Here is a 16,670-nt window from a genome sequence, read left to right on the forward strand (position 1 = left end):
TACTTCAATAGCATGTGGTTGGACGGGTATTTCAACAACATGTGGTTGGACGGGTATTTCAACAACCTTTGGTAGGACTAGTATTTCAACAACAGGGGATCGGACGACTGTTTCAACAACAGGGGGCCAGACGTATATTTCAACAACAGGGGTTCAGACGTATATTTAAAAAACAGGGGGGTCAGACGTATATTTCAACAACAGGGGCTCAGACAAGTATTTCAACAACAGGGGATCGGACGACTGTTTCAACAACAGGGGGTCAGACGTATGATTCAACAACAGGGGCTCAGACGTTTATTTCAAAAACAGGGGGGTCAGACGTTTATTTCAAAAACAGGGGGTCAGACGTATATTTCAACAACAGGGGCTCAGACGTATATTTAAACAACAGGGGGTCAGACGTTTATTTCAACAACAGGGGGGTCAGACGTATATTTCAACAACAGGGGATCGGACAAGTATTTCAAGAACAGGGGTTCAGACGTATATTTCAACAACAGGGGTTCAGACGTTTATTTAAAAAACAGGGGGGTCAGACGTATATTTCAACAACAGGGGCTCAGACAAGTATTTCAACAACAGGGGATCGGACGACTGTTTCAACAACAGGGGGTCAGACGTATATTTCAAAAACAGGGGCTCAGACGTTTATTTCAAAAACAGGGGGGTCAGACTTATATTTCAACAACAGGGGCTCAGACGTATATTTCAACAACAGGGGGTCAGACGTTTATTTCAACAACAGGGGGTCAGACGTATATTTCAACAACAGGGGGTCAGACAAGTATTTCAAGAACAGAGATTCAGACGTATATTTCAACAACAGGCGTTCAGACGTTTATTTCAACAACAGCGGGGTCAGACGTATATTTCAACAACAGGGGCTCAGACAAGTATTTCAAGAACAGGGGTTCAGACGTATATGTAAACAACAGGGGGTATGACGTATATTTCAAAAACAGCGGGGTCAGACAAGTATTTCAAGAACAGGGGTTCGGACGTTTATTTCAAAAACAGGGGGGTCAGACGTATATTTCAACAACAGGGGCTCAGACAAGTATTTCAACAACAGGGGTTCAGACGTATATTTCACCAACAGGGGGTCTGACGTATATTTCAAAAACAGGGGGCTCAGACGTATATTTCAAGAACAGGGGCTCAGACAAGTATTTCAAGAACAGGGGATCAGACGTATATTACACCAACAGGGGGTCTGACGTTTATTTCAAGAACAGGGGGTCAGACAAGTATTTCAAGAACAGGGGTTCAGACGTTTATTTCAAAAACAGGGGGGTCAGATGTATATTTCAACAACAGGGGCTCAGACAAGTATTTCAACAACAGGGGTTCAGACGTTTATTTCAAAAACAGGGGGGTCAGATGTATATTTCAACAACAGGGGATCGGACGACTGTTTCAACAACAGGGGGTCAGACGTATATTTCAACAACAGGGGGTCACACGTATATTTCAAAAACAGGGGCTCAGACAAGTATTTCAACAACAGGGGTTCAGACGTTTATATCAAAAACGGGGGGGTCAGACGTATATTTTAACAACAGGGGCTCAGACGTTTATTTAAAAAAGAGGGGGGTCAGACGTTTATTTCAAAAACAGGGGGGTCAGACTTATACTCAACAACAGGAGCTCAGACAAGTATTTCAACAACAGGGGATCGGACGACTGTTTCAACAACAGGGGGTCAGACGTATATTTCAACAACAGGGGCTCAGAGGTTTATTTAAAAAACAGGGGGGTCAGACGTTTATTTCAAAAACAGGGGGGTCAGACGTATATTTCAACAAGAGGGGCTCAGACAAGTATTTCAACAACAGGGGATCGGACGACTGTTTCAACAACAGGGGGTCAGACGTATATTTCAACAACAGGGGCTCACACGTTTATTTCAAAAACAGGGGGGTCAGACGTTTATTTCAAAAACAGGGGGGTCAGACTTATATTTCAACAACAGGGGTCAGACGTATATTTCAACAACAGGGGGTCAGACGTTTATTTCAACAAGAGGGGGTCAGACGTATATTTCAACAACAGGGGGTCAGACAAGTATTTCAAGAACAGAGATTCAGACGTTTATTTCAACAACAGGCGTTCAGACGTTTATTTCAACAACAGCGGGGTCAGACGTATATTTCAACAACAGGGGCTCTGACAAGTATTTCAAGAACAGGGGTTCAGACGTATATTTCACCAACAGGGGGAATGACGTATATTTCAAAAACAGGGGGGTCAGACAAGTATTTCAAGAACAGGGGTTCAGACGTTTATTTCAAAAACAGGGGCTCAGACAAGTATTTCAACAACAGGGGTTCAGACGTATATTTCACCAACAGGGGGTCAGACGTATATTTTAAAGCAGGGGGCTCAGACGTATATTTCAACAACAGGGGCTCAGACAAGTATTTCACAGGGGGGCTGACGTTTAATTCAACAACAGGGGCTCAGACAAGTATTTCAAGAACAGGGGGTCTGACGTTTATTTCAACAACAGGGGCTCAGACAAGTATTTCAAGAACAGGGGTTCAGACGTTTATATCAAAAACAGGCGGGTCAGACGTATATTTCAACAACAGGAGATCGGACGGGTGTTTCAACAACAGATGGTCAGACGTATATTTCAACAACAGGGGCTCAGATGTTTATTTCAAAAACAGGGGGGTCAGACGTATATTTCAACAACAGGGGGTCACACGTCTATTTCAAGAACAGGGGCTCAGACGTTTATATCAAAAACAGGGGGGTCGGACGTATATTTCAACAACAGGGGCTCAGACAAGTATTTCAAGAACAGGGGTTCAGACGTTTATATCAAAAACAGGCGGGTCAGACGTATATTTCAACAACAGGAGATCGGACGGGTGTTTCAACAACAGATGGTCAGACGTATATTTCAACAACAGGCGTTCAGACGTTTATTTCAACAACAGCGGGGTCAGACGTATATTTCAACAACAGGGGCTCTGACAAGTATTTCAAGAACAGGGGTTCAGACGTATATTTCACCAACAGGGGGAATGACGTATATTTCAAAAACAGGGGGGTCAGACAAGTATTTCAAGAACAGGGGTTCAGACGTTTATTTCAAAAACAGGGGCTCAGACAAGTATTTCAACAACAGGGGTTCAGACGTATATTTCACCAACAGGGGGTCAGACGTATATTTTAAAGCAGGGGGCTCAGACGTATATTTCAACAACAGGGGCTCAGACAAGTATTTCACAGGGGGGCTGACGTTTAATTCAACAACAGGGGCTCAGACAAGTATTTCAAGAACAGGGGGTCTGACGTTTATTTCAACAACAGGGGCTCAGACAAGTATTTCAAGAACAGGGGTTCAGACGTTTATATCAAAAACAGGCGGGTCAGACGTATATTTCAACAACAGGAGATCGGACGGGTGTTTCAACAACAGATGGTCAGACGTATATTTCAACAACAGGGGCTCAGATGTTTATTTCAAAAACAGGGGGGTCAGACGTATATTTCAACAACAGGGGGTCACACGTCTATTTCAACAACAGGGGCTCAGACGTTTATATCAAAAACAGGGGGGTCGGACGTATATTTCAACAACAGGGGCTCAGACAAGTATTTCAAGAACAGGGGTTCAGACGTTTATATCAAAAACAGGCGGGTCAGACGTATATTTCAACAACAGGAGATCGGACGGGTGTTTCAACAACAGATGGTCAGACGTATATTTCAACAACAGGGGCTCAGATGTTTATTTCAAAAACAGGGGGGTCAGACGTATATTTCAACAACAGGGGGTCACACGTCTATTTCAACAACAGGGGCTCAGACGTTTATATCAAAAACAGGGGGGTCGGACGTATATTTCAACAACAGGGGCTCAGACAAGTATTTCAAGAACAGGGAGCCAGACGTATATTTCAACAACAGGGGTTCAGACGTTTATTTAAAAAACAGGGGGGTCAGACGTATATTTCAACAACAGGGGGTCACACGTCTATTTCAACAACAGGGGCTCAGACGTTTATATCAAAAACAGGGGGGTCGGACGTATATTTCAACAACAGGGGCTCAGACAAGTATTTCAAGAACAGGGGTTCAGACGTATATTTCAACAACAGGGGTTCAGACGTTTATTTAAAAAACAGGGGGTCAGACGTATATTTTAACAACAGGGGCTCAGACGTTTATTTCAAAAACAGGGGGGTCAGACGTATATTTCACCAACAGGGGGTCTGACGTATATTTCAACAACAGGGGGTCAGACCTATATTTCAACAACAGGGGATCGAACGATTGTTTCAACAACAGGGGGTCAGACGTATATTTCAACAACAGGCGCTCAGACGTTTATTTAAAAAACAGGGGGGTCAGACGTATGTTTCAAGAACAGGGGGGGTCAGACGTATATTTCAACAACAGGGGGTCAGACGTATATTTCAACAACAGGGGGTCTGACGTATATTTCAAAAACAGGTGGTCACACGTATATTTCAACAACAGGGGGTCAGACGTATATTTCAACAACATTTGGTCACACGTATATTTGAACAACAGGGGTTCAGACGTATATTTCAACAACAGGGGGTCAGACGTATATTTCAAGAACAGGGGATCGGACGACTGTTTCAACGACAGGGGGTCAGACGTATATTTCAACAACAGGGGCTCAGACGTTTATTTCAAAAACAGGGGGGTCAGACGTATATTTCAACAACAGGGGATCGGACGACTGTTTCAACAACAGGGGGTCAGACGTATATTTCAACAACAGGGGCTCAGACGTTTATTTCAAAAACAGGGGGTCAGACTTTTATTTCAACAACAGGTGGGTCAGACGTATATTTCAACAACATGGGGTCTGACGTATATTTCAACAACAGGGGGTCAGACGTATATTTCAACAACAGGGGGCTCAGACGTCTATTTCAACAACAGGGGTTCAGACGTTTATATCAATAACAGGGGGGTCAGACGTATATTTCAACAAGACGGGCTCAGACAAGTATTTCAAGAACAGGGGGCCAGACGTATATTTCAAGAACAGGGGGTCAGACGTATATTTCAAGAACAGGGGATCGGACGACTGTTTCAACGACAGGGGGTCAGACGTATATTTCAACAACAGGGGCTCAGACGTTTATTTCAAAAACAGGGGGGTCAGACGTATATTTCAACAATAGGGGGTCACACGTATATTTCAACAACAGGGGGTCAGACGTTTATTTCAACAACAGGGGCTCAGACAAGTATTTCAAGAACAGGGGTTCAGACGTTTATATCCAAAACAGGGGTGTCAGACGTATATTTCAACAACAGGGGCTCAGACAAGTATTTCAACAACAGGGGGATCAGACAAGTATTTCAAGAACAGGGGTTCAGACGTATATTTCAGCAACAGGGGCTCAGTCGTAAATTTCAACAACAGAGGGTAAGACGTATATTTCAACAACAGGGGATCGGACGAGTGTTTCAACAACAGGGGGTCAGACGTATATTTCACCAACAGGGGGTCAGACGTATATTTCAACAACAGGGTGTCAGACGAGTATTTCAACAACATTGGGACGTGTAAGGATCGCAATAAATTTCTATGTCAAATCATTTAAGATCAAAAGTTTTTATTCACATTCTCATTTCCATTCTCATTCTCAATTGTTCATATGTCATATGTCAAACATCATATTTCATGGAGAATATAATTCAATGTTATTGTTAGTTCATGTTCAATTATGGGGGCGGTCGGGTAGGCTAGTGGTTAAAGCGTTCGCTCGTCACGCCGAAGACCCGGGTTCGATTACCGACATGGGTACAATGTGTGAAGCCCATTTCTGGTGTCCCCCGCCGTGATATTGCTGGAATATTGCTAAAAGCGGCGTAAAACCATACTCACTCACTCACTCACTCATGTTCAAATAAAGTTCATAATATGTATCACATCTTATCATCATCAATTATCAACAAATACCCAAAACCTTCTCCTCGTTGGAGTTGGAAGATTGACTGCAAAGGAAAAATAAACAATAATAAGTTTGCAGTTCAATATGTAAACAAAACAATAACAATGTATAAAAATTACTGAAACAACAAAAGTTGACAAAAGACATTTAATTGTACCAAAATAATTACAAGAGCATTTGCACAGAACGAAAATGCATAATATAATGTTATATGATGTAATTTAAATTGAAAATACTTGATGAAAATACAACTTTACTAGAATGTAAACATTAGTGATTGAAAACTGAACACATTATCTTTACGTCAGAAAAAAAAGGTTACAAATACAACATTTTGGGAATTAAAATTGCTACAGAAATATATTGACAATGGAAAAGAAATACAAATGCATGAAAACACACCATTTTGGCAGACCCATATTCTTTTAATTCATTATTTTCTTATTTTTGACCGCATGGGTCCTAATTCTCTCAATGCATAAACTAAAAAGCATGGCATTAAGCCTTAACAGACTTACGTCCCTTGGTATCCTGAAGGATACATTAAAAAACACTCTTTTTACTGCTAAATTTGGAATGAAAATTGAAGAAAACTTTTAACTTTAATAATTTGGAGAAAATAATAGAAATTATTTTAGAGATGCTATTTTTTTACCGTAACAGGACGAGTATTTCCACAACATGTGGTGGGACGAGTATTTCAACAACAGGGGGGGGGGGGGGGGGGGCAGACGAGTATTTCAACATGTGTTTGGACGAGTATTTCAACAACATGTGTTTGGACCAGTATTTCGGGGCACTCAGCCATCAGATTCCATCTCTCTGGCAACACAGGGATGCAACCTTCGGGAAATAGGTTGCCCAATTTCGCCATCTCTTTCAACCAGCAGGTGGATAAAAGGGGCAACCCCCGACCCTGGGTTCCCACGGGCAAACAGTATAAGTATATTTCATGAAGTAACTGTTCAAACAAATAACATTGTTCGGATATGACAGAACCAGATGATTTATACTACACAGAAAGGGTTTTAGTCAGTGACATATTTTACATTTAACCTATACTGCTTGTGTCAGAATTCTGTCCCTTACATGGACCCATACATCACTGTGAGGATCAGGAAAGTCATCTAGTTGGATGATATCCTCCTCGTCAGTTACATTCAGCAGCAGTTCAGGTAGTCGACCACGGTTCACGTTTCCCACCATGAGCAGAATCACTCTGTTAGGGTTGAGGTTGGAAATGTAGTAAGCTGTTGACTTAATGATAAAGTAGGACCAGGGGTCATCCAGGAAATCGTCGGACACAACCAGTACTGTCTTCCAGCTTTTGTTAATACTTTCTACAACATGGTCAGCTACGTAAGGACCAGGTAGGAAATCTCTGTCGGGAAGAATAAGCTTCAGTCCAAGTAGATCCTCCAGCCCTATACGTAGATCTTGCATTACAAACTGAAGCTCTTCATCCGAGTGGGCTACGTAAGCATCTTTGTTGAAGTTTTGTCTAGTGACCCGCTGGATCCCACGACCCATGAGGACCAAAATGTGATGTGCAATCCTTGTCCAGTTCCGTGACACCAGCATGGCAGACACAAGTAGAAGAGCTATTAAACACATCAGTGTTATAGAGACTGGCAGCCAAAATCGACCTTGACATGAAGTCCAGTGGTAATTAAGCTCGTTGTACACTGTGTGGGTTGTTGTAAGAGCACCATATTCAGTAACACATGAATAGTTCCCATTGCTGTCAAAGGTAACCGACGATGAAAATATCCACCGAACAAACAAGAGAGACTGGCATGAGCAGGAGAGAGGGTTTCCCTTCAGCCTCAGGACCAGCTTGTTCTTCTGTCCGAGACTCTCCAACATATCCATTGTGTCGTCGTCAAAGTAGGTGATGGAGTTCACTGATAGGTCCAGGATGTGCAGGTCAGGCAGGTCATTGTTTTCAAAAGGAACAGACACAAGGTTATTTCTGGACACATTCAGACTAATCAGTGTCCTGATGGACCCCATATCCATATAACGTATCTCATTCCCTACTATATCTAAATAACGTAAAGCATGCATCGTCTTTAGTCCCTCCAGTACTGACCCTCCTCTTCTGAGTGTTTCCTTGTCGAAGCCCATATTGTTCAATGCAAGAGACGTCATATTTGGAAATGAGAGCAAGAAATCTTTTGTCATACCCCTACCTTCATTGCCAGAAAGATCGACTTCATTTAAGAAGCTCAACCCGTTAATTTGCTTTACAAAGCCCCACGCTCCATTGTAGGACAGATCTAATTTTGCTAAATGTGACGAACCTGTAATACCCGTTATAAAAAACTCCCCAAAATAACTAGTTATTCCCCTTAATATACAGATACGTAGATTAGGAAGAAAACGTATTCCCGCCCCTACTGATTCTAACTTTGATACAGAACAATTTTCGGGACTAATTCTGTGCCTATAAAGATTATAGAGTCCGTTGTCAGTCACTTTAATTTGAGATTTTAAACTGCCTTGTCCTAAGTCATACCTGCGTTTAATAAATTTATGTTGATCAGAAGCATCTAAAAACAACAGATGTTTACATAAACTCATTTGGAGAAATATAGCTTCATCCCCTAAAATATTGTTATTTGATAAATCTAGATATTTAATACAACGCGAAAGGACAAGTATTGAATTTTCAGCAAGGTAAATAATGTTGTTATAGCTGAGATCCAGATGTTCGATGCAAATATGTGTCAGATAAATTAGTGTTTCCTTGGTTATAAGCTGGCTTTGAAGGTTTCGATTTCGACTGACATATTTGTTGGAATTTCTCATGAGAACTTGAGATACGTTTTTACCATTAAGGCCATAGAACGCACGTAGAGCCGTAGCAGTTGGTAAGGTCATTACGTTTTCCAGAACTATTTTGGAAATATTTTTGAAAGGTAGAAATGCTCCAGCATGAATTGCAAGAAGTTTGGAATCTTTTACATTCAGCACCTGTACAGATGTATTCTCAAAAACGGAGAATGTGTGGTTTTGTAAAACGGTAATAGCACTGTAAATACAGTCATCATCAGATCCAGTCCCTATATTCAAAGTTACCAGTTTTTGCAAATACCCAAATCCACTTCCAAATATTTCTCGTTGGAACGTATCAATTGTCAGTGTTTCTAAATGTATTAACCATTTGAATATCCAATCCGGAGTAGTTCCTCTTATACGGCAGTCGTTGTTACCAATGTTCAACCCTGTAAGACTTTGTAGAGGACGGAAGACATCTTCTGGATAGGTCTGATTGTCCAGTTGGAGATTATTGTTATTAAGGCGTAAACTGAGAAGGGGGAATAAACTTTTAAATGCGTTTGCTTCCAACCGTGATACTTGACAGTTTACAATGTTCAAATACAACAATCGGGGAAGACGCACAAACGCCTGGTCCCTGAGAACCGTTATGTTGTTCCCGCTGAGTTCCAGACTGACAGTGTTGGGAGGGAGATCACCAGGAACAGAGGTAAGGTTAAGGTTCTGACAGTCAACACGGCTGCCACCAAGCTGGGGGTCTGGCTTTATTTGACATGTCTTCTGGCTTGCAGAAGAGGTCACATTTAGTGTCAGGATAAGGCCACAGATGATCTTCATTGTGATGGCAATTTGAAATGACCTCAGGTCTGCTCCGTGTTGCAGGTCTTGTTGTCAGTTTTAGTTGGAGCCTGGAATGTTTGAAAAATTGGTCACAAGGCTCACGACATCATACATGTCAAAATGCAGTATAATAAAATGTAAACAAGAATGCGCCAAAGTTGCCTTCCTACGAGCATCCACATCGGATTACACTCAATCAGTCATATGCTTACTTGAGGACTGAACTTAAGTATCAAAGTGATTGCTATGGATGGGGAGTCTGGACTAATTTAACTTTTTGACAGAACTTCAGTTATACCACGGATTATCAGCATAATGCAACAGTGAGAATCTAAGGGACGGACCATTTGATATTCTGGTGGAGGCCTGGGATTTTTATTCGAGTCCCTTTACAAGTTTAGTAAAAAAAATGAAACGTTCGCTCGTCATGCCGTACAATGTGTGACCCCCATGTCTGGTGTACCCCACAGTGATATTGCTGGTTAATTGCGTAAAGCGGCGTTAAATCAAACTCACTCGCATCGCCAGAGAATAACCAAATCCGCACGCACATGTTGCGTCTACGACAGTTAAACTATTGCACAGGGTAACACTTAATGGTGGGTTCAGCTATCCTAAACCGCTTATATGTCCGTCCGAGAAAGTACGTTTTCACAAACGTTACAGGAAACAAATTTAATGCGAGTCATCAATACGAAGCCAAAGCAAGCTTTTACAAAACAATAAATTTCCTGAACTGTTTAGTGAAAACACGCATGTTTGGAACAACATAAACCATATTAATTTCAATTCATTCCCTGTTGTCCCCTTGCGCAGTGTTTTTTGACTTCTATGCGATTACCTCCCTAACATACTGAATTTGATAAACACTGTCTTTCAACAGTATGTGAGCGCAGTAGCCTATTCAGGCTTTTTTCTCATCCGATGTCTACATCCTACTACATATAGGACACATTGTAATGTGTTCGCAGATGATTATCTGTCTGTCTGTCTGTCTGTCCGTCTCTAGCTCTCCCACTCTCTCTCCCTCTCTCTCCCCTCTCTCCTCTCAATCTCTCTCTCCCCCTCTCTCCTCTCTCTCGCTCTCTCCCTCTCTCTTCCTCTCTAGCTCTCCCTCCCTCCCCCTCCCTCCCCTCTCTCTCCTCTCTCTTTCACACTCTCTCTCTCTCTCTCTCTCTCAAGCTCTCTCACTCTGTGTGTGTGAATCAGAGATTCGTATATGTATATTAACAACTAACAGATAAACAATACCCTGTAACATTGGTTTCAATAGACGTACCTGCTACCATGCTCCTCGCACTGAATCCAAACAAATCCTCACCTCATTTGTGACCCTGTTTAAGTGAAACTGTAGAACTACTTCCGCCTAACACATACACGTGAAACTGTAGAACTACTTCTGCCTAACACATACTGTTGCGTGTTAATGTCCATGTTTCGCTAGGGCTGATGGTAAAAAGGAACAGATGCATTTACCATCATCATCTTCGCCTAAATCCAACAATCCCAGTTTTCACAATGATATAAGAACTACTTAAAAAAGGATATGATCATTATTGTTCTAATTAAAATCCTCAAAGTTTTATTTTTAAGTCTTACATAACTCAACTTAGTTTCTAAAAAGCCCAGACTCAGCTATGTTAGAAAATACTAGTTTCAATCTTAAACACCTCATTGGCGAAAATAACAGTGTTTTGTATTTAACATGTTCTACCTGATTTTACTATAAAAGATTTGTGTCATAACAATATTTATGAACGAAATTATGCCAATGAATACAACTTCTTATGGTAGGCTGGCTTACAAAGCAGGAGCTTATGTTGAAACTACGTTTGGGAATGTATTGGGCATTGTCCAATGCGGGCGAAATCTATTTGCTTGGCTGGCCAGTGTTAGATTTACAAATTTAGTCACTGGCATCTAAATGCGGAGTCAGGATTTTAGAAAATATGTATATTTTCGAAATAGTATGAAGTATCATGATTGAAATAGGTTTCATAATTTTTTATTTCTTAAAAAAAGAATTCTTCCCATTCTATTTCATAAAATGTCAAAATTTATGTCTATTTGGTAACTACGTACTCCAGTCTGTTTCGTTTTTTTCAATGATCATAGTTTTCGTTTTTCCCGGTGTTCTCCACACACAGCCCACGTGAGGTCCATGTGGGGTTTGACACTTTTACGATATGGCAGCAAAAATTCATAATTTCCCCGTTATAATCGCACGATGTTTGTTTAATATCAGTCTGCAACCCAATCTGTGCCCCACCACGAAAACAATGACGTAGCACTCACCTGACCTATCACGTATCACACCTGTGAACCTAGTACAACCTACTACGTAGCACACACCTGTACACACTTGACATTCACAATGGCGGAATATTTGATGATTTTTGATCTGAATAGTTTCGTGAATACTGTACATAAATGACAAACGACTATATCAGGTGAAATTACATTTAATTTCTCAATTATTCTCACTTTATACAAATAATAATTGTCTTTGACGACATGAATCTTAAGCTCAGATTGTTAATCGCTAAAAATGCGATGTAACGTGCGTATTGTTGAAACACTGAGTCTCCGGAGAAGTGAATTGCCATTTTTCTGTAATGTCATTTTACCAAAATAGAATTCTTCGATATTTATCGATTATTGATCGATATGTGACTACCGATAATCGATCTGAGTAATCCATAACGATAACCAGCCCTAGAAATTATAAGATGTATATCACGGCGGGAATAAAGTAGAGAAATACTTCTGGAAAATATGCTTCCTTGTTTGGGTTGGAATAACAGTAAAACCAATTACCAGGGTTCGTGTTCGTCCTCGTTATTTCTGACTCCCGTGTGAAAAATCAGTATCGGACTCTATAAGGACAAATACTTTTAACACACTTAACATAACGATTCTTTCAATAGGCGTACCTGCTACGACGTTTCTCACAAGGAATGAACAAAGCCCTTACCCCTCTCGTGTCCTGATTGAGGCTGGTTGATAAACATTCCCAAACCCAATGCTAGTGACATCCTGCTGCATATAGGACACATATTGATTCTTCGGATAGTGTGTATCACATAACATTTGCTTCAATAGACGTTCCTGCTCTCATGTTCCTCGCGTTGGGTGACCATGGTTATGTGCGACCGGTGTATAAATACTTGTGCGTTGATGTGTGTACAATGTACATATATTGCGAGGGCTGAGTCATCTCAAAGCATAGGATTTTGTAAGAGGTGGGTGTGGCACATATTGCACTTGATGAAACTAACCTTCAGTGAATGTATGTGTTTACAGAAGGGCGCCGTATTCTGTCTGTTTGTGTGAGCGCGTCATAAAACCTTTTCAGCTGAGGGCAGTTGAGGGGGCATGCAAGTATTTCAACAACATGTGGTTGGACGAGTACTTCAACAGCATGTGGTTGGACGGGTATTTCAACAAGATGTGGTTGGACGGGTATTTCAACAACCTGTGGTCGGACGAGTATTTCAACAACAGTGGATCGGACGACTGTTTCAACAACAGGGGGCCAGACGTATATTTCAACAACAGGGGTTCAGACGTATATTTAAAAAACAGGGGGGTCAGACGTATATTTCAACAACAGGGGCTCAGACAAGTATTTCAACAACAGGGGATCGGACGACTGTTTCAACAACAGGGGGTCAGACGTATGATTCAACAACAGGGGCTCAGACGTTTATTTCAAAAACAGGGGGGTCAGACGTTTATTTCAAAAACAGGGGGTCAGACGTATATTTCAACAACAGGGGCTCAGACGTATATTTAAACAACAGGGGGTCAGACGTTTATTTCAACAACAGGGGGGTCAGACGTATATTTCAACAACAGGGGATCGGACAAGTATTTCAAGAACAGGGGTTCAGACGTATATTTCAACAACAGGGGTTCAGACGTTTATTTAAAAAACAGGGGGGTCAGACGTATATTTCAACAACAGGGGCTCAGACAAGTATTTCAACAACAGGGGATCGGACGACTGTTTCAACAACAGGGGGTCAGACGTATATTTCAAAAACAGGGGCTCAGACGTTTATTTCAAAAACAGGGGGGTCAGACTTATATTTCAACAACAGGGGCTCAGACGTATATTTCAACAACAGGGGGTCAGACGTTTATTTCAACAACAGGGGGTCAGACGTATATTTCAACAACAGGGGGTCAGACAAGTATTTCAAGAACAGAGATTCAGACGTATATTTCAACAACAGGCGTTCAGACGTTTATTTCAACAACAGCGGGGTCAGACGTATATTTCAACAACAGGGGCTCAGACAAGTATTTCAAGAACAGGGGTTCAGACGTATATGTAAACAACAGGGGGTATGACGTATATTTCAAAAACAGCGGGGTCAGACAAGTATTTCAAGAACAGGGGTTCGGACGTTTATTTCAAAAACAGGGGGGTCAGACGTATATTTCAACAACAGGGGCTCAGACAAGTATTTCAACAACAGGGGTTCAGACGTATATTTCACCAACAGGGGGTCTGACGTATATTTCAAAAACAGGGGGCTCAGACGTATATTTCAAGAACAGGGGCTCAGACAAGTATTTCAAGAACAGGGGATCAGACGTATATTACACCAACAGGGGGTCTGACGTTTATTTCAAGAACAGGGGGTCAGACAAGTATTTCAAGAACAGGGGTTCAGACGTTTATTTCAAAAACAGGGGGGTCAGATGTATATTTCAACAACAGGGGCTCAGACAAGTATTTCAACAACAGGGGTTCAGACGTTTATTTCAAAAACAGGGGGGTCAGATGTATATTTCAACAACAGGGGATCGGACGACTGTTTCAACAACAGGGGGTCAGACGTATATTTCAACAACAGGGGGTCACACGTATATTTCAACAACAGGGGTTCAGACGTTTATATCAATAACAGGGGGGTCAGACGTATATTTCAACAAGACGGGCTCAGACAAGTATTTCAAGAACAGGGGGCCAGACGTATATTTCAAGAACAGGGGGTCAGACGTATATTTCAAGAACAGGGGATCGGACGACTGTTTCAACGACAGGGGGTCAGACGTCTATTTCAACAACAGGGGCTCAGACGTTTATTTCAAAAACAGGGGGGTCAGACGTATATTTCACCAACAGGGGGTCTGACGTATATTTCAACAACAGGGGGTCAGACCTATATTTCAACAACAGGGGATCGAACGATTGTTTCAACAACAGGGGGTCAGACGTATATTTCAACAACAGGCGCTCAGACGTTTATTTAAAAAACAGGGGGGTCAGACGTATGTTTCAAGAACAGGGGGGGGTCAGACGTATATTTCAACAACAGGGGGTCAGACGTATATTTCAACAACAGGGGGTCTGACGTATATTTCAAAAACAGGTGGTCACACGTATATTTCAACAACAGGGGGTCAGACGTATATTTCAACAACATTTGGTCACACGTATATTTGAACAACAGGGGTTCAGACGTATATTTCAACAACAGGGGGTCAGACGTATATTTCAAGAACAGGGGATCGGACGACTGTTTCAACGACAGGGGGTCAGACGTATATTTCAACAACAGGGGCTCAGACGTTTATTTCAAAAACAGGGGGGTCAGACGTATATTTCAACAACAGGGGATCGGACGACTGTTTCAACAACAGGGGGTCAGACGTATATTTCAACAACAGGGGCTCAGACGTTTATTTCAAAAACAGGGGGTCAGACTTTTATTTCAACAACAGGTGGGTCAGACGTATATTTCAACAACATGGGGTCTGACGTATATTTCAACAACAGGGGGTCAGACGTATATTTCAACAACAGGGGGGTCAGACGTCTATTTCAACAACAGGGGTTCAGACGTTTATATCAATAACAGGGGGGTCAGACGTATATTTCAACAAGACGGGCTCAGACAAGTATTTCAAGAACAGGGGGCCAGACGTATATTTCAAGAACAGGGGGTCAGACGTATATTTCAAGAACAGGGGATCGGACGACTGTTTCAACGACAGGGGGTCAGACGTATATTTCAACAACAGGGGCTCAGACGTTTATTTCAAAAACAGGGGGGTCAGACGTATATTTCAACAATAGGGGGTCACACGTATATTTCAACAACAGGGGGTCAGACGTTTATTTCAACAACAGGGGCTCAGACAAGTATTTCAAGAACAGGGGTTCAGACGTTTATATCCAAAACAGGGGGGTCAGACGTATATTTCAACAACAGGGGCTCAGACAAGTATTTCAACAACAGGGGGATCAGACAAGTATTTCAAGAACAGGGGTTCAGACGTATATTTCAGCAACAGGGGCTCAGTCGTAAATTTCAACAACAGAGGGTAAGACGTATATTTCAACAACAGGGGATCGGACGAGTGTTTCAACAACAGGGGGTCAGACGTATATTTCACCAACAGGGGGTCAGACGTATATTTCAACAACAGGGTGTCAGACGAGTATTTCAACAACATTGGGACGTGTAAGGATCGCAATAAATTTCTATGTCAAATCATTTAAGATCAAAAGTTTTTATTCACATTCTCATTTCCATTCTCATTCTCAATTGTTCATATGTCATATGTCAAACATCATATTTCATGGAGAATATAATTCAATGTTATTGTTAGTTCATGTTCAATTATGGGGGCGGTCGGGTAGGCTAGTGGTTAAAGCGTTCGCTCGTCACGCCGAAGACCCGGGTTCGATTACCGACATGGGTACAATGTGTGAAGCCCATTTCTGGTGTCCCCCGCCGTGATATTGCTGGAATATTGCTAAAAGCGGCGTAAAACCATACTCACTCACTCACTCACTCATGTTCAAATAAAGTTCATAATATGTATCACATCTTATCATCATCAATTATCAACAAATACCCAAAACCTTCTCCTCGTTGGAGTTGGAAGATTGACTGCAAAGGAAAAATAAACAATAATAAGTTTGCAGTTCAATATGTAAACAAAACAATAACAATGTATAAAAATTACTGAAACAACAAAAGTTGACAAAAGACATTTAATTGTACCAAAATAATTACAAGAGCATTTGCACAGAACGAAAATGCATAATATAATGTTATATGATGTAATTTAAAT

General features: G+C 41.5%; 2 protein-coding genes across 3 annotated transcripts in view; both read right to left on the bottom strand.

The window, feature by feature from the left end:
• The window catches only part of LOC124148339 (toll-like receptor 4), a 39,530-nt gene that overhangs the window by 16,295 nt on the left and 6,565 nt on the right, over positions 1-16,670 (bottom strand). Inside the window, exon 1 of one of the 2 annotated variants that reach the window (XM_046519376.2) lies at positions 12,550-12,733. The exons of the other annotated variant lie outside the window; for it this stretch is intronic. The gene's annotated coding sequence lies outside the window, so the exon portion shown is untranslated. Of the gene's footprint in view, positions 1-12,549; positions 12,734-16,670 lie in introns of those variants that run through there. 2 annotated transcript variants of the gene reach the window in all.
• On the bottom strand, positions 6,676-9,251 carry LOC125372024 (toll-like receptor 4). The gene has a single exon (XM_048380889.1). The coding sequence runs from the start codon at positions 8,835-8,837 to the stop codon at positions 7,011-7,013; it is 1,827 nt and encodes a 608-aa protein (XP_048236846.1). The 5' UTR covers positions 8,838-9,251; the 3' UTR covers positions 6,676-7,010.

The sequence above is a fragment of the Haliotis rufescens genome, unplaced genomic scaffold, assembly GCF_023055435.1.
Source record: "Haliotis rufescens isolate VD_foot unplaced genomic scaffold, xgHalRufe1.0.p SCAF_34, whole genome shotgun sequence".
In the NCBI taxonomy this organism is placed as follows: domain Eukaryota; kingdom Metazoa; phylum Mollusca; class Gastropoda; order Lepetellida; family Haliotidae; genus Haliotis; species Haliotis rufescens.

Excerpts from the sequence above, each read along its gene's own strand:
- LOC125372024 (XM_048380889.1), bottom strand. The coding sequence starts at position 8,837 with ATGACCTTACCAACTGCTACGGCTCTACGTGCGTTCTATGGCCTTAAT.